Source organism: Lathyrus oleraceus, chromosome 5 (genome assembly GCF_024323335.1).
Source record: "Lathyrus oleraceus cultivar Zhongwan6 chromosome 5, CAAS_Psat_ZW6_1.0, whole genome shotgun sequence".
Taxonomy (NCBI): domain Eukaryota; kingdom Viridiplantae; phylum Streptophyta; class Magnoliopsida; order Fabales; family Fabaceae; genus Lathyrus; species Lathyrus oleraceus.
In genome coordinates, this window is record NC_066583.1 from 121,672,262 (window position 1) to 121,691,596 (window position 19,335).

General features: G+C 37.4%; 1 protein-coding gene across 1 annotated transcript; it reads right to left on the minus strand.

Moving 5' to 3' along the window:
* Positions 1 to 428: 428 nt before the first annotated feature.
* On the minus strand, positions 429 to 3,402 carry LOC127088187 (mitogen-activated protein kinase kinase kinase 5). Its single transcript, XM_051029106.1, has 9 exons — positions 2,502 to 3,402; positions 2,259 to 2,409; positions 2,017 to 2,180; positions 1,852 to 1,927; positions 1,697 to 1,756; positions 1,499 to 1,624; positions 1,190 to 1,405; positions 975 to 1,082; positions 429 to 710 (listed from the first exon to the last, which is right to left on the minus strand). Exons 1-9 carry the CDS (start codon positions 3,236 to 3,238, stop codon positions 657 to 659), a joined length of 1,692 nt encoding a protein of 563 aa, XP_050885063.1. The 5' UTR covers positions 3,239 to 3,402; the 3' UTR covers positions 429 to 656.
* Positions 3,403 to 19,335: the final 15,933 nt, after the last annotated feature.

The following is a 19,335-nucleotide window of genomic DNA, read 5'->3' on the forward strand; positions in this document are numbered from 1 at the left end:
TCTAAATTCTTTAAATGGGTCTAAATTAATATTTTATATTCTTTAAAAATATAAACAACTCAACTACATCTGATAAATATCCATACAACTCGTTAAAAAATTTAAAATGAGTTCCACTTGACCTTTTAATACATCTAAGAAAATTAACTCTACATATTTTTCTATTCAATTTTATTGAATTGAAAGAGTAAAGAACATTCTTTAGTGTAACAACTTTATAAAATTAAAGAACCATATTAAAATATTAAAAGTGAAAACATCCATACAACTCAGACATTTATGCTCTAACTAAATTGATAAATTTATATTTTAGTTTGAAAGATGAATGCACACAATATTAACAAATAAAAAACTTTCAACATCAACATAATTGAGTTTTAAATAACATTATTTATCCAACATAATTGAGTTTTAAATAACATTATTTATCCAAAATAACATCCAACATAACACCCAAAATATCAAAACAATTGCATCCAACAAAACATCTCAAACATAATGATAACTCGTAAGCTAAAAGCTTAAACATGCCATATAGATCTAACCTAACATCCAAAATATTGAAATCCTCTATAAAACTAAAGGTATGATATGACATTTTTTGTGGATTGTGCCATGATGAAGTTCCTATTCATGGTAGTGGTAGAAAAGCTACTTCAAAACATGGAAGTGGTCCTATCGAGTGCTTGTTTGCTCCGTATTCCAGTTCCCTAAATCAACATAATACACTTAATATTAGTCAATATAGTAGTTTCTTGATTTTATAATGTACACCTAATTATCAAATTAGTCTATATTTTTACAATAATGAAGAACATTATAGAAGGTGCTTGTGTGAAATATAGAAGGTGACAAGACTAGGAGTATCATGGTTGCAAGTATTACTGTCATGAACAGAAAAACTAAGAATGATATCAATTCAGTAACCTGATATCATAGGTGAAATACTAACAGCATAGTGACCAAAACATTACCCCGATTAAATTTTGAATTTTGCGAAAAATTCGTGCACGAAAGAAAGCTGGAGCTACACCACGGCTAACTTTTGAACTGTTTCCTGGATCATGTTTACGCGATTCATCCTACAAAAAGAAACCATTAGACATCGTCTCATCGGCTGATTATTAACATATTCAAAATGATTGCCAATAGTTCATGATCAATGAGTTTAAATATAACTAGCACTTACTTTGAGCAGGGTCTGTTCTTTATGGCTGCCTAGTGACTGAACTATAGCATCTTGTTCATGCAGATTTTGTACAAAGGCATGTGTTAGAAGCACTGCTGCAGATGGTCGGTTTGCAGGGTTCCTTTGGAAACACTGCTCAAGGAAATCCTGCCCTTCCGGCGATAATGTCTCGGGTATGTCCGGGGATCTGTTCAGTGCCTTGAACACGACTTGATTCTAATAGACAGAATACAAAGAAGCCGTTATAAATGAAGTAATATGTGCCATCCTGGACTACAATAGGTTAACAAGCATAGGAAAGATGCTCACCCCTGAAAACTCGCTCCATGGGGATTTTCCGGTCAGCATTTCGATGACGGTGCATCCTAAGCTCCATATATCAACAGCCGTGGTGACGCTGGGATCGGTCTTTTTCATGAAGGTGGCCATCATGAGCTTCAGTCATCAAGTTAAAGTTAAAATGGGACATGTCATTTAAAACTCGACGGAATAAGGGTAACAAAATACCTCTGGCGACATCCAGTAGGGACTTCTTTTCAGCGATAGTTCATATGATTTCTCTGTCATCTAAAAGGAGCACAATGGTTGAATGATTAGAAAGCAATTTATATATGTGCATACATAATTAAAATGTAAATAAAAAAACAGAATTTGAAACTCACAGTTTTTGACACCCCAAAATCTGCAAGCTTGACAATGCCTGATGGATCCACTAGCAAGTTCGCAACTTTAATGTCCCTAAAGAACCATACATAGAAAAGGCAATCAGACCTCATTACTGAAAAATCAGACTAAACAAATGTTCTTTCAGCAGACATAGTTGTTACATGTGGATAGTCTCGGTACTATGCAAGTACGCCAATCCAGAGAGAATATGCCTAGTGAAATTGCGAACCACGGGTTCTGTCAGAGCCCCATTATGTTCTTGCATAAACTTCAGAAGTGATCCAGGATTGACATATTCCATATACATGCACAATTGATCACCAACCTGAAAACAAAGAAGATTCACAGTCGTAACGTTTTCTGTTTAAGCATACGTGGGAAGGAGAGGGACCAAACAACTCACTAATTCACTGCCATAATATTGCATAACGTTGGGGTGGTGTAGCAGACCAAGAGTCCCGATTTCCTGGCTGAGTTGCTTTAAATAGTCATCCGATTTAGGATCTTCGGGAAACAGATACACCTCTTTCATGGCACATGAGGCTCCAGTCTCTCTGTTAGAAAAACAGACACGCGGGTGAGTAACAACAGAAATGAAAAACTTTAAAGTAGATTAGACTCGACGAACAGAAAAATGTCTGCGTACAGGTTAGTTGCATGATAAACATTTCCAAACGATCCTCGTCCAATTAGTTTTCCTTTCTGCCATTGACTCTTCATTGGTTGTTGTGGCCGTGGTAAAGCTCTCGTTGGAGGTGGAAGGGGCAGTGGATGTGCATCGGCACGGTTATTTTCAGACGACACCCTGGAGTAAATCTTAGAGTGGTGAGAATGAGACCCCCCTTGGATAGTGTTTTGCTGTTTAGGACTGTGGCTCCCCGAGCTATGAGAAGTTTTAGCGGGAAGCCTCGAAATGTCATTAAAATCTCGAGGAAAATTGATGGCAGGATCGGATAAATTTCCACTGCTTAATCTGCCAGAACTAGTAATAGGACTGGAGAATATGCTAGTTGGGGTACTCGTAGCAGTAAATTGCATCTTCAAGTTGGAAATAGCTTCATCTAAATGGTCATGAGAGTGTTTTCTAGTATCTTTACTAATTAATAACCTTGAAGTCGGTAACGTAGCAAGATTATCAGGTCGTCTGGTCAACGGCGATTCCGGTAACGGTAACGGAAGCGGTTGAGGAAAAACAGGAGAAGAAGACCTACTGTAAGAGCTAGAACGACGAGGAGAAGCCGGTAACGAAATAGTAACAGCCACCGTTGAATGAAAGGTTTCACCTTCTTGATCGTTAGGGTAACACAACATCCTCTGTCTAGCAAGTCTACGCTGCTGAATCGATTGGTTCGGAGATGAAGGTTTGTTAGTAGTAGGAGTCATGGATGAATGATTCGTGTGATGTGTGTGAGAGAGAGAGAAGTGGTGTATTTATTAGCATTTCATAGAGTATGTTTTGCCATGAAATTGGAGACCAAGACACCTGAAGGAAGCAAACACCAATTTTTCAATTCAAACTATTTTTCTTGTGGGTTGAATGAAGAATATGTTTTCCTGTTTACATGGTCCAAATGTATTATCTCTGACTTTAACATTATATTATAACTGGCATGCAAATTACATCCATTATTTAACTTTATCTCAATATATTAAAATACCACTGTTTTACATTCTATTATCCTCTTTATTCTTTATACCATCCTATTCAAATAAATTCTCAATATTCTAAGAGAATGTTTAATCACATATAAATGGTATTATTAGAGTTTATTGTAAATAATTATTCAATAGTTTGTTGATGATCATTAGAGATATTCATTAGTTGTTCATGATTATTAGGGATACATTATAATCATGTATATATATTGTATCCATATCAATGAAAAGACATGACCAATATTAATCTCTCTATTCTCCCACTAAACCTTAGTTCTATCACCCCCCTTAATCTTAATCTTAATCTCTAAACTGCCTAACCTCCTCCACCCCTCCTACTCAATCGTATCTTCTTCCCCTCCATTCTCCCATGACCGATAAAAGTAACAACGATTCTCTCACTCACTCTAATAACAATGGTTCCACGGTCCAATCTAAGCCCCCTCCTCCCACACATACTTCTATTCATCATGCTTCAACTGTACCCAATATCACAAATTTCATCAAAACCACATAGAGTATTGAAAAAGGACACTATAATATGTGGTCCAAATAATTCAAAAACCATGCTCGTGTCTATCAAGTGATTGATCATATAATCTCACATCCCCCCTCTACAGTATCCACAACTTCCTCACTCAAAGACATTGATCCTGAACTCTGGCTTCACCTTCATGTCGTCATGCTACAATGGATATACAACATGATTTCTAATGATCTTCTCCATACCATCATTGGACATGAATCTACTGTAGAACTTGCTTGGAATAAGTTGTTTTACATATTCTACGACAACAAAAATTCTAGGGCTCTTTACCTAGAGCAAGAGTTTTCATGCGCTCATATGAAAAAATTTCTTTAATGCATCCTCTTACCGTCACCATCTAAAATCCCTCTCTAACCAACTATCTAATGTCAGGGCTCCTGTCTTCAATGAACGTCTGGTTCCCCAACTCACCCCAGGTCTAACTGATGCATATGCTAATATAGGCTCGCAAATTTGTCACATTGACTCTCTTTCATCCTTTTAAAAAGCACACTCCATGATCATCTTAGAAGTAACGATCAGAGCGAAAAAGGCAGTCAACACCACTGACAACGATGTCTCCATCACCTCACACATTGATGTATCAACTCCCACTCCTTCCAAATACACCGACTGCAGAGGAGGTAATAACAATCATGGAAGAAGAGGTAATGGTCGCAACTACCGTGGCAGAGGACGAAACAACGAACGTGGTGGCGGTCGCTCTTAACATCCACAATGAACTTTACCACCATACTCATATCAATAGTAGCAATGGACTTATCCATCACATCCCAAACAAAATCATCAGTGGAATTTTCCACCATGGCAACAACATTATCCCACTCCGTAATGTCTGTACCCGACAACTGGAAACTTGAATAAACAAGCTGGTATTCTTGGGAAAAAGCCAAATCATCAGGCTCATGTAGCGACCACTGCACTGTACCAGGCCAGTTACTAGGGATCCTCTCAGTATGCCCTAACAGATATTCAGGCTGCTATGAATTCTCTATTTCTCCTCTAGATGATCAATGGTATATGGACATCGGGACTACTTCGCATATGACGGTGAATAAAGGCAATCTTATATCTTATTTCAATACGAGCAACAATATTATTATTCGTCATAATATTCCAGTTCTTGGTTATGGACATGCATCATTACCTACCTCTCCATACTATTTTAATTTACATAATTTATTACATGACCCTAAAATAATAATAAAATTCCGCCTCTGTTAGAAAATTTATCATTAAAATGATCTTTCCGTTGAATTTGACCCCTTTGGTTTCCCCTGTGAATGATTTTCAGACAGGAATGCATTTAATGAGATGTAACAACTCCGACGACCTCTACCCACTTACCACCAGACCTTACTCTATAACCCAACCACCGTATAACTTTTCCGCATTATCTAATGAAGCATGGCACAACCGTTTATGAAACCCTGGAGCACATGTCTTAAATTATCTACACTGAAACAATTTTCTTACATGTAATAATTTTCGAAACAATTTCTTTTGTCACTCATGTCCACTTGGAAAACAAATAAAATTTCCCTTTTCTAATTCTTTGTCTTATAATTTAATGCCTTTTGATATTTTCCATAGCGATGTTTGGACATCACTTGTTCTTAGTTTAGGACGACACTCTTATTATGTGTTATTTTTAGATGATTTCACGTGTTTTCTATGGACGTTTCCATTACAAAAGAAATCTCAAGTTCATTCTATGTTTCTTGAATATCGCGCTCACATCAAAATCCAATTTAAACGAGAAATCAAATGTTTTCAATATGATAATATGAAAGAATATCACAATGCTATCTTTCAAAAATTATGTGAACTCAATGGCATGTCATTTAGGTTTTCATGTCCCCATACTTCCCATCAAAATGGAAAAGTTGAAAGAAAAATTTGTACTATAAATAATATTGTTTGCACCCTTCTATCCCATGCCTCTATCCTACCACCCATTTGACACCATGTCTTGCAAATGGCAACATACTTATATAACATTCTCCCAACCAAAAAGATTTCCCTCCATTCACGCTCTAAGATACTCTACCAAAAATATCTTTCCTATTCACGTCTTCGAGTCTCCAGGTGTCTATGATATTCTCTAATTCCCTCAACCTCTAGAAAAAAATTACAACCTCAGTTAACATCATATGTATTCTTTGGCTTTACACCTAATCATAGAGGATATAAGTGTTATGAGTTGTCCAATCGCAAGATCTTTATTTCTTAACATGTCACAATTGAAGAAAAAAAGTTTCCCTTTTCTACCTTAAATGGTCTTAACACGGTTGACTAAATTTTTTTAGATAATGACTCCACACCTTTCCTTCCTTCCTACCCTTATGTCACCCATACACCAAATACTCAAACCCTAACTAACCTTTAATCTAACAAGTCACAAACAATAACCTCAAACCTACCTTCATTTACACCCTCTCCCAACCAACCCTCCCCACCAACCTCTTTCTCCACACCTATATCTTCTTCCCCTTGAACTCAGGACAAACAACAAGCCTCGGGTACTACATTAACGCCCACACCTTCTTTTTCACCAATATTACCATAATTCTCACCTCAAATGACTACCTGAGCCCAACATGGTATAGTCAAACCTCACAAGCTTTTTAACCTACATACTTCATCTAAAAATTCCATATCCACCTTACCTACAAACCCTATAGAGGCATTACATGACCCTAATTGGAAAATGACCAAGAAAGATGAATATGATGCTCTTATTTAAAATAAGACGTCGGACTTAGTTCCTCATCCATCTAATGCTAATAATATTTAAAGTTTGAGGATTTTTCAGGCATATAAAGAAATCAGATGGATCATTCAAGCGGTTCAAATTCCACCTTGTAGGTAATGGAGCAAACCAACAAACAGACGTTGATTGTGGTGAAACCTTCAGCCCCGTAGTCAAATCAGCTAATATTTGCACAATGCTCAACATTGTCGTGTCAAAATCATGGTGTCTTTATCAATTGCGGATGTTTAAAATTCCTTATTGCATGTAAAACTTGATGATACCATGTACATGCACCAACCTCCAGGTTTTCATCGTCCTCAATTCCTGGACAATGTGTGTTTGCTTAAAAAGTCTATCTATGGACTTAAACAAGCACCACACTCATGGTATCAGTGGTTCGCTAATTATGTCTCCGCAATGGGATTCTCTCACAACATTTCTGATCACTCATTATTTATATATCATAATGGGAATGACACGATCTACATTCTTCTCTATGTAGATGGTATTATCCTCATTGCTTCATCCAACTCTCTTTATGAGTATATTATGTCCAAGCTGAGTTCTGAATTTGCAATTAATGATCTAGGTCCTCTAAGTTATTTTCTAGGCATCACTTTTACTCGACATTCACGAGGTATTTTTCTTTATTAGGATAATATGCAAAAGAGATTATTAAACATGCATGGATATCCTCATGCAAGCTAGCCCTAACACTAGTGGATACCAAATCAAAACACAGTGGGTCCTTAGGTAATCCCTATCATGATCCAACATAATATCAAAGTCTTGCAGGTTCATTACAATATTTGACATTTACAAGACCTGATATATCATATTCATTTCAGCAATTATGTCTCTTTATGCATGATCAAAAAATACAACACATGTATGCCTTAAAACGAATCATTTGTTACATTCATGATACCATTGGAATCGACCTCTACTCGTATTTGTCATACCCAATTTTCCCCTGAGATCAATAAACCAATCCATTCATCATGACATTTGCATCATCTGTATATTATTACATGCATTTCTTTAAGCATAATGCATAAAAAGTCAACTAAAATAAAATTTCGGTTTTACAAACAAACCGATTGAAGAAATTTTCAATTGCGAGTAAAACTAGCGGGCGGAATTTTTTAACTCCGGGCCTAGAAATGTTTGTTTTATTGATCTAAGGCTCGCATAGTTCAACCCGGTGTACTCATTTAATCATATGTGTCGCTCACATTTTGATATGTATGAGCCTTTTCAACTAGGTACTTTTTACTACGAGATTTGATCTGCGACTGTCTGTTTTACTCAGCTATATTTTGCATAGATTATTTTAGTTTGACATTGTTTTTCAAACCCACACAATTCACTCCCTCTTGTGTTTTGAGTCACTTGTACAACACATCTTGCATGATACCATAAATTGGTTGTTTCTCATAATTTCTTAGAGATAGTGAAATCCGTCATAGAAGAAGTGTTTTTTTTTATCATTGATGTTTGTGAAGTTATTGAAGTGCATGTCAATATTAGGATTGCATGATGTTGTGAAAAATTGATAATCCAGTAGAAGCAAAAAGAAAAGGATTTCTTCTCCTCGATAGTGCCAAGGGAAGGTAGTTGTAGAACAAAGTTGGGAGTTTATGTCCCGTCAGATTGAATCAGGAGCTCAAACAAGGGATTTATAGAGTCGAGTAAAGATCGTCGTAGAACAGATGCTTAGAGCAGATCTTGGATCTGAGTAAGAGTATGATCAATATTGAGTGTACGTCTTGGGAATTTCAATTGAGTGGGCTGTGTACAATAGAAGAATGAAATATTTAGATTGTAGATGTTATTTCGTCTTTAACTTTAGCATCTGATTTCTTGATTGTATAAAACATATGCTATATAATTGTCAAAATAGTGGAAGATTGTGAATTTTCAATAGCTTGCCATTAGAGACTAGATTAGGTACAAAGTGATGACAAGCGCATTGAAGGAGTATAATTCCTGATGTAATCTTTTCTTTTCATACCTCCTTTTAATTTTTCAAATAGAATTTCATGATTATGTTTTTACCATGAACTATCTATCCACTAAGATAAGATGCTACCACTAAACCTTAATTATCCTTTTATGTTCAAATAAAATTACACACGCCAAAGGACAAATGGGTCAAATTATCTATTTTTTCACACTTTTCTTTCACTCTCATGCAGCCACGTGTCTCATCACATTTCCCTCTTTTTCTAAAGTTTATTTCATTTCAATCCTACATTCACTCTCTCTTTATCTCTCTCAGAATTTTCATGATCTCTTTTTGAAATCTTCATTCAACCAAAAGAACATTGAATCCACTAAGCCTTGTCTTCCTCACAAAGTATGTTAACCACATCATCTGGCTGGTACTATAATTGTTGCTCAGGATGCAATCGTTCAAACAAGAACCCTGCACTGCCTTTTAATGCAACCATGATGGTCAGAATGTCATCGAAGTCACAAAGTAAACCCTCAACTGATAATTTATGCTTATGGTCTCAACTATATTTGCTTCATACTTATTGTCACTATTGAATTTTGTAGATATAAAATTGAAATTGATGTTCAACATGTCAGTTATGTTTGTACCTTTATGTTTAGGGACAAAGACTGTATCCTAATTGTTGGAATGACATCTGCCAAGTGGAGAGATATCATGAAAGAAGTGTATAGATTTCTCTAAGACCATTTATACTTTTCTATCCAAGTAATCTTACAACTCTTCAAATACATTACAAATTTAAATTAAATGAAACACACGATTTGGACATGTCTGTTATGAAATGTATATTGGACATTTCACATGTAAACCAGAAATGGTTGGAGATTTTTGCTTGAAATAGGCACATTATTGTAAAAAAAAGTTCTTTTAAAATATTAACCATTGCATAACATGTAAATCAAGAGTTGTGCTATCTTCTGGAAATCACCATAAAAATCTCTTATGGAAATTGCTTTATACTTTTTTGTTATGCAGCTCAATATACATTGTCTGATGTATAATTTAAATATACTACAGTTGCTCATCAATGTATATATAGACTGTCATAGCAGCAGTACTAGAAAGCCACATAATCCTACTGCTATTTTCAGAATATGCATTATCTATTGTATTATTTTAATAGGTGCAAGATGACAATTTTTACATGTTTGCTTCCTATTTCCTGAACTTTTTAACATGCTTTCCATATGTAAAATCATGTTATTTAATGCAATTTATTGTTCATGCTCACATCAACATGTTGAGGTTGTTCTTGCTTTCTATTATATAGCTACAATTGCCAAATCCCATGAGTATCAACATTGAAGCACCAACTTCTCATTTTCCAATTGCTATGGATCATACCATGTTCACACCAACTACAAAGTTTTTAAGAAGACCCCTTGCTGATATTACACCATCCATGATTAACCGAAAAACCGTTGACCAAGTGGTTGCTGAAGGAAGAGAACTAAGTGCTAAGTTTGAAGGTTCACAACCTCGTAAAATATATAATAGGTTTAGGGGACAAAAGTGAAGACTCAAGATATAGGGTTTTAGACGGAGGGAGGAGGAACAGACTTTTCTCTACAATCTTCACTTATATTCAAATGTCTTAATGTTTTACAAAGAGGTCTGGTCCTTATATAGAGATAGGGCCAGACAAGAAAGGACAAGTAATTAAATGCAGTAATGGATACTATCAGGTCCCTAGGATAGTTTGATTACCCAAGAGAATAAACTTTTGAACTCCCCCATACACATTTAAATTTATTCCAACAAAACTCCCCCATAAATTTAAATGCTCTTCCGATCAATCATGCCCAACATCTTCTTGCCTCTATCGAACAGCTCCTTCGATAGTGGTTTGGTCAAAATGTCTGCTGCTTGGTCCTTGCTTGCAACATGTTTAAGTTCGACACTTCCTTCCTTCACGTGTTCTCGAATGAAATGGAAGCGGACGTCAATGTGTTTGCTCCTTTCGTGATTTACTGGATTCTTCGCCAGTTCGATAGCAGATTTGTTATCAACTCTTATCAATGTTGCGTCTTCCTGTTTCGATTCTATTTTGTTTAGCAATCTCCTTAGCCAAATTGCATGACACACGCACCAAGATGCTGCAACGTATTCAGCTTCACACGTCGAGAGAGTCACAATTGGCTGCTTCCTCGAAAGCCATGTGAAAGCAGTGTTTCCCATGAAGAAAACATAGCCTGAGGTGCTCTTTCGATCATCAACATCCCCGCACCAATCACTATCTGAGTATCCAGTTAGCTTGTACTCTTCTGCCTTCGAATAAAACATTCCAAGTGACACAGTTCCTTGGACGTATCGAAGAATTCTCTTTAAAGCTTTCCAGTGAGCATAGATTGGTTCCTCCATGAATCGACTCACAATTCCCACACTTAGTGAGAGGTCAGGCCTTGTGCAAGTAAGGTATCGGAGGCTTCCAACCAAGCTTCGAAATTTGTTCGCTTCGACGCGTTCTCCCCCATCAAATTTCGAAAGCTTTGCTCCAGGTTCCATTGGTGTCGAGATTGGATTGCAGCTATCCATGTTGAACCTCTTCAGAATATCTTTGGCATACTTTTCCTGAGAGACAAAAATGCCATCTTCTTCTTGTCGAACCTCCAGTCCAAGAAAATATTTCATCAGACCTAAGTCTGTCATCTCGAATTCCTGTGTCATTTCTCTTTTGAATTCTTCAATTAACTGTTTGTTGTTGCCCAGAAAAATCAGGTCATCGACGTAGAGGGCAACAAGCAGCAATCTTTCTCCAGCCTTCTTTACATATACAGCATGTTCATAAGGACATTGCTGAAATCCATTTTCTTTGAAGTACGTGTCTATTCGAGTATTCCACGCTCTTGGCGCTTGCTTCAGCCCATAGAGTGCTTTCTTTAATTTCAGCACTTTGCCTTCGCTTTCGATCTTCATATATCCTGGTGGCTGTTCGACGTACACTTCTTCTTCGAGCACACCATTCAGGAACGCTGACTTGACATCCATCTGTTGTATTGGCCATTTGTATTGAGCTGCATGTGAAATGAGTAATCGAATAGTTTCCATTCTGGCAACAGGCGCAAACACTTCATCATAATCAATTCCTGCTTTCTGCTTATAGCCTTTCGCTACCAGCCTTGCTTTGTATCTTTCGATCTCGCCTTCAGCATTCATCTTCTTCTTAAATACCCACTTCACGCCAATAGTCTGACTTCCTTTTGGTAACTCTGCTAGTTCCCAAGTATTGTTCTTTTCGATGGCTTTGATTTCTTCATCCATTGCATTCTTCCAGTTTCGATTTCTCATAGCTTCTTCGAAACTTACATCTTCAGTATCTGCCAGCAAGCATACAAGGTGTACCTCTTCTGTGTTTTCATACAAATCTTGCAGACTTCTTAATCTGGGTTGTGAAGGCTCATTTTCATCATCGGAATCTTCAGGTTCTATCGAAGTGTCTGTTGGCACAACAACTGGTGCTGCTTCTTCTTCTTCGACGAGAGCTTCAATCGAACTGCTCCAGTCCCATCTGCTTGCTTCATTTACTCGAACGTCCCTGCTTACAATCACCTTTTTGTTTATTGGGTCGAAAAGCCTATAGCCTTTCGATTTCTCATCATACCCAATAAGTATATACTTCTGACTCTTATCCTCCAGCTTCGTTCTCCTTTGATCAGGCACATGTGCATAAGCCACGCTTCCAAAAATTCTAAAGTGAGACACAGTTGGCTTCTGTCCACTCCAGGCTTCTTGAGGTGTTATGTCTCCAAGCTTCGAGTGAGGACATCTATTCTGGACATAAACTGCACATTGTACAGCTTCTGCCCAAAATTCCTTCGACATGTTCTTGCTCTTCAGCATTGATCAAACCATATCAAGCACTGTTCGATTCTTCCTCTCAGCTACTCCATTTTGTTGAGGTGAGTATGCTGTGGTCAGAAATCTTCTTATGCCTTGTTCCTCACAGTACTTCATGAATGCTGTCGAAGTATATTCTCCTCCTCTGTCTGATCGAAGCGCCTTGATGCGTCTGTCAGTTGCATTTTCAACCATCACTTTAAACTTTCTAAATGTCTCGAATGCTTCAGACTTCTCCTTCAGAAAATACACCCAAGTCTTTCTCGAATAGTCATCGATGAAAGAAATGAAGTATTTCTTGCCACTGAATGATTCTGGAGTGATTGGTCCACATATGTCAGTGTGGATTAGTTCCAGAATTTTCTTTGCCTGATATTCTGCCTTCTTTTGAAAGGATGTTCTGGTTTGCTTGCCAAAAACACAGTCTTCACAGAATTTTTCATCGAACTCCACGTCTGGTAGTCCATGCACCATATTCTTCTTCGACAGTCTTCTTAGTCCAGCCTGATGTAAGTGTCCAAAACGCAAGTGCCATAGGGATGCTTGGTCTTCGACATTAACATGCAAGCATTTCTCTCGAATGCTCTTCAGGTTCAGCTTATACATTCGATTCTTCCCCATTTCGACTAAGGCAACTAGACGTCCTGTCTTGTCCTTCAGCTGCAGGTTTCGATCCTCCATGAGTATCGAATACCCCTTCTCTGTTAGTTGTCCCAAACTCAAGATATTTGCTTTGAGGTTTGGTACATAGTAGACTCCTTCGATTGATCCTACTACACCTTTTTTCTGTAAGAAACATACAGTTCCTTTTCCTTCGACCTTCACCTTCGAGGCATCTCCAAATGAGACGTGTCCATCTTCGACAGTCTTTAATTCTTTGAACAGGTGTTTGTGACCACACATGTGATTGCTTGCACCTGAGTCGAGGTACCACATTGTGTCACTCTCTGCATCTTCTTCCTTCTGCGCCATTAACAAGAATCCTTCATTCGATTCTGATTCTAGGGCAAAGTTAGACGTTTCTTCAACTCTCCTCCTCGATCGACAGTCTCTAGCAAGATGTCCCATCTTTCCACAGTTGTGGCAACTGTAGGAATTGCAATCCTTCGCGTAATGCCCCTGTTTGTTGCACTTATAGCATTCGATACTGTTGTAATTTGTTCTTCCACCTCTTTGATTTCGACCTCTACCATGCCAGTTTTGTTGGCTAGATTGTCCTCTGTCGAAACTATAGTTTTGGTAGCTTCGACCGCCATCACGTCCTCCATGACCACGTCCTCTCCCTCTCCAGTTTTGAGAGAAAAGTGCCTTTTCATCTCTGCTCGAATCTGCCTCTTCGATTGCCTCTTCTTTCTTTTTCATTTTTCGCTGCTCATGTGCTTCGAGCGACCCAGCAACCTCTTCGACAGTGATTGTCGAAAGGTCCTTTGCTTCCTCTATAGCGCACACAATGTTTTCGAACTTGTCCGTTAAAGATCTTAGAATCTTTTCGACAATTCGGCCCTCTGTCATTGCCTCTCCATTTCGACTCATCTGATTCGCCACTGTCTGCACGCGCGTAATATAGTCCGCTACGGACTCTGTCTTCTTCATCTTCATCCTCTCCATCTCCCCTCGAAGAGTTTGCAATCTAACTTGCTTCACTCTGTCTGCTCCTCTGTACGCTTTCTCTAAAGTGTCCCAGGCCCCCTTCGACGTGGTTGAACCAGCAATCTTCTCGAATGCTGATTCGTCCACTGCTCTGAACAGCATGTATAATGCTGTTTTGTCTTTCGACCGCGTCTCTTTCAACGCCTTCGTCTGGGCGGCATTGAGACCTGTTGTGTTACCTGGATCTTCAAAGCCATCATTGGTGACTTCCCACGCATCCAATGAGCCCAGCAACGCTTTCATCTGGATGCTCCAATTCTCATAATTGGACTTCGTCAGCCGTGTGTAAGACCCCAATTTTGGGCCCTAAGATCCCTCATGGCCCATATCATTCATATCATAACCTCAAAGATCAATGCATGCCTTTGCTTTCCTCTTAGTGGATAGATTGCCTTGTGGGTTGATTTCTTGATCACCAAGCATTCTTTGCATTTGTATATCTTTGCTTTCATATGTTTATCATTCAAAAAGTACAAAAATATTGTCTGTTTAACCTTGTTGCTTGCAGTGGAAGCAATCATCAGCAATTAGGTCAAAATCAGTCATTGGTCAGTCAAAGCAATGGATGGTGGCCATTCTTGCAGAATTTGGGCATCATGATCAATAATCAAAAGTTCATACATCTTGAGACATCATTTGAAGTCAAGTTCTCAAGGAATTAGGGTTTGGAAATCATCAGAAGAAGTTCAATCAGTCCAAAACCCTAGAAAAGTCAACAGAAAGTCAAACTTGGTCAACTATTGATTTAATCAAGATTTGATGGATAGAATTGATTTGAAGGAGTTCATTCATGCTTGTACAAGCCTCATATATCATGCCAAACCTCATCATGGAAGAAAATCAAGTCAAATCAGAAAATTTTCCAGAAATAGAAAGTGGACCTGTAATTTCAACTGCCAAAAATGGAAACTTCTTGATCTTAAACTTGCATCATGATACAAGCTCCAAATGAATTTTTGCCCAACATGAAAGTTGAAGATCTTGTCTTCCCATTTTCAAAAAGTCCAAGAACATCAAAATCTCATGTGTGGTTGTCAAGATATGATCAAATCATTTTCACCAAATTTTGAACTTCAACAAGCCATAACTCTCAAACCATAAGGCCAAATTTGGTGGGGTTTTTTCCTACAAACCACATTTTTCATCCTCTTTCCAAAAATATAAATTTCATGACCTAAAACCTCACCATTCAAAATGGCATTTTTGGACCTTAAAATCAAGTTTGACTCAAGTTTGACTTTTTGAGTTTTTGACTTTTTCTTAAATTGGCCAATTGGGAAATGCTTTAAACCATATTTGTGACTTGCTCCAATCCCAAATTCATGTCCATACCATTACTATACCATAATTTTGGCAAAAGTGCATAATTTGTTGGTTTTGCAAAGGAGAGCATAAGAGTAAAAGAGAGTACAACAAGGACAGCATTCTGCAGCAGTTTAAAAACAGCAATTGGCAAGGTCCTTGGCAGCTGTAGCAGGCCCAAAATCGTGCAGCCACTACACCTCCCTACTCACTCATTTCCAAATTAGTAAAATTGCAATTGTTTCCATTTGAGCTAATCCTTGATAGTACATCATTAGCAAAACTTAAACAGACATATAAAGTCTCTTTTCTGACATTTGCAGCCCTAGAGTTCACAGCCTCCACAGACCAAAAACCCTCATTCTCTCTTCTTGCATTTTTGGCAATTGGCTTTTTTCTGCATAAACCATCAACAAACCTCAAATACCCTTGATTCCTCCACGACATAACCATCATCTGGAACCTTTTGCAAGTATGATTCACCACCTGTTTTGCAGATCGAATTCTGTTTTCTCTAAGAGCACTCCAATGACAGATTGAGATTTGGACCTAATCAAGCTTTGTTGAGCTAAGAGGTTTCAAGCAGCATCATCATAAACGTGGACCTGCACCTGTTTGCACTCAAATCAACCAAAACAGCATTGCCTCTACTTCTGCTCTTCACATTGGTAAACTTTCGAATCCTTCATTTTCTAAATCCATGCTATGCCTTGTATTGTTCATGATGTGCTGAGCCCATTGCAATTTGTGGCATGAAAAATAGTAGAGTTATACATGAAAAATCTGATTTCAAAGTAATATGTCCAAAGTTGCCTTGGTATGTTTTTGTTGTTTTAGCTCGATTTAGTGATGATAGCTGCTAGAATATGCATGAATGATGTTTGTTTGACATGTTGGTGGGTATAGTTTCATTCTTTGGGCCTATTTGGTCATGCTGATTTTACATGATGATGATGAGTACTGCTGTTGCATAATCCATGTTTCTGTCCAGAAATTCATGTGGTGTGTGTGTTTGGTTGTTGCTAAATGTTGTGGCCTGAACACCAATGCTATGTTATTGTATGACTTTGTTTGAAGATTGTTTTATAATGATGAACACATGATGTTTGCTGCTGAAATTCTAGAGCCATTTCCTAGTTTTTGTTGTTAGCTGATGTTGTTCTATGCTGCATGAATATCATGTTTGTGGTACCATGTTGGTATGCTTGATTTTGGGTTTTGGTCACTTTGGCTTTTGCTCATATTATGATGTTGATGATGATAACACCCTGCAGCTGAAACTTTGTCTTGACCAAACCTTGCATGAATTTAGTTTTGTTTGTGGCTGTTTGATGATTGCACGATTGTTCATGGCCATGCTTGTTTATGTGGTACTGTTGGAATTCGTTTTTTCTTTGATGATGAGCCTTGATGCTAATGCTGTTGTTTCGAAACTTGCCATGACCTCAATGTTGATAACATGAATCATGCTAGCTAAAATCCTGATACAGTTTTGGAATATGAATGTTGTTTTGTTGTATTGGTTTATGTTTGAATGATGATAATATGCTGCTGATTAACCTTGAGCTGTTCAGTAATTTTCTCATGCTGTTTACATGCTGTCGTGTGCTGTTGTTCTGTTTGATATGATATCATGAAGCATGCCCAGCTGCTGTTATGCTTGAACCCAAAAAACCACATGTTTTGTGCTATATCCTGTTGGCTGCTTGCTGTTGTGTATGATGAAACATGATGATGATGTTTGTATGCTGAACCTGAACATGCTTAGAAAATTCACATGAACCATGTTGGAAGCTGTTATGTGAACCTGCTATGCTGCTATGTGTTTGTTTGTTTGCTTTGTTTGGTTACATGTTGATGAATACCATGCTGTTTTTGGTTTTGTTGGTCGAATGATGCTGATAGCTTGAACATACTTGCTGTTGTTCATGAAACCTAACATATTTTCCCAAAAATCCATATGGTTTGTGCTGTTTGTGTGTTACATGAATCTGCTGTACCAAGGCCATGCTGTTATGTGTTTGTGCTTAAAACCTGTCAGATGATGATACTTGCTGTTGTTTTGCAACTGTAATTTTTGTCCAGAGAATGCCTATGTTTATGTGTGCTTTGCTGCTGCATATTGTTGCCTGCACCAACACCATGTTGTTTGTCTGTTGGTCGAATTCTTTTTTGATGTTGGTAGTGACCTGAACATGCCATTCTGCTGTTGTGCTACTACCATGTTGTTGCTGTTGTTGCTCAGAATTTTGCATGAGGATTGTGTGGTTATATGCTGCTAAATGATATGCTGTTATTTGCTTGTTTTGTTTGGTTTGGTGATGCTGAACTTGGTTGATGATCATGAAACTGAACATGAAATGCTGCTTGCTTGATGTTTGTTTTAACTGAGTCCATGATGATAAACATTATTGATGAAGCATGCTGCTGTCCTAACCCTAAACCCTGCCAGGAAATCTCATGAATAGGTTGTCTGCTAATCGAGTTTTGGGTGTTGATTTTGGAAATATCATAAGGATGTCTTACTGTTGTCTGTTTGTTGTGTGAACACCATCATGAATACTATGCTGTCGTGTGTTTAGTGTTTGAATTTAATTGCATGTTGTTGGTTTTATGCTGGTTGAATGTTGTATGAACATGAAGATGTTAATGCCATGCTTTCCAAACCCTAAATGCATGATAATTCCCAGAATGTTGGAGCTGATTGGTTGTTGTTGTTGATTCCATGCGCATGCCACTGTTCTATTGATATGAGAACCAATCACAACATTTTATTTGCCTTGCCAAAGCTGTGTCGTTTCACTTAAGTTGGCAGAAATTACAAGTCTGCCATCATTGACTCTCATGTTGACCAATTGCCATACCATCTTGTTCATGTTTGCATCATTATTTCATCCAACTTCACAAATTTATTTCTCATTCAATTTTCATCAAAAAATTACGAAATTTTTTCCTCATGATCATGAATGTGTCCTTCATTTAATTGTGATTTTTAATGAATTTTCCATTGGCTGGTTTTTAATTGATAATTATTTTCTTGACATGTATGCATAAATAATACCTTGTGCCATTCTCTTTGTGAAATTGTCATATTACATCCATTGCCTTTGAAATTTTTGTGGTAAAACTAGACACATTGATCTTCATTTCCATATAAAGTTTGTGGATTTCTCATTTGTGGTTTGATAGATATGAATTTTTGAATTAGGGTGTGACAATTTGTGTCACACCAATGATTTGCAAATGTATGATTTTTGTTCACATGCTTCCTCTTATCCAAATCACTTGAAATTTTGCATGAATGATCCCTTGTATGTCTAATTGATGTATGAATTTTCTTGGAATTAATCTTGCTGTTTTTCCATTTGATTAAGAATTTTCTTCCATATGTGGTCATTTGTTGACTTTTTGTGCTATGCCTTGCCAAATCTTTTGTGAAATTCTCAAATCTTATTGTATGACCTTGAAATTTCATATGTGATAACTAGACATCTCAAGCTTTGCATTGGTGTTATTCTCATTCATTTATCTTCTGTTTTCAAATTGATATGATTTTTTGAAGTAGACCTATGCTTGTTGACTTTCACCATGCTTACTTGAATTTGATTTGAATTCATGATTTTAATTGACTGCCTTCCTCTCATCCAAATGCCATGAAATTTTACATGTATACCATGTTAGATGTTAGGATTGAGTGTGATTTATTTCATAAT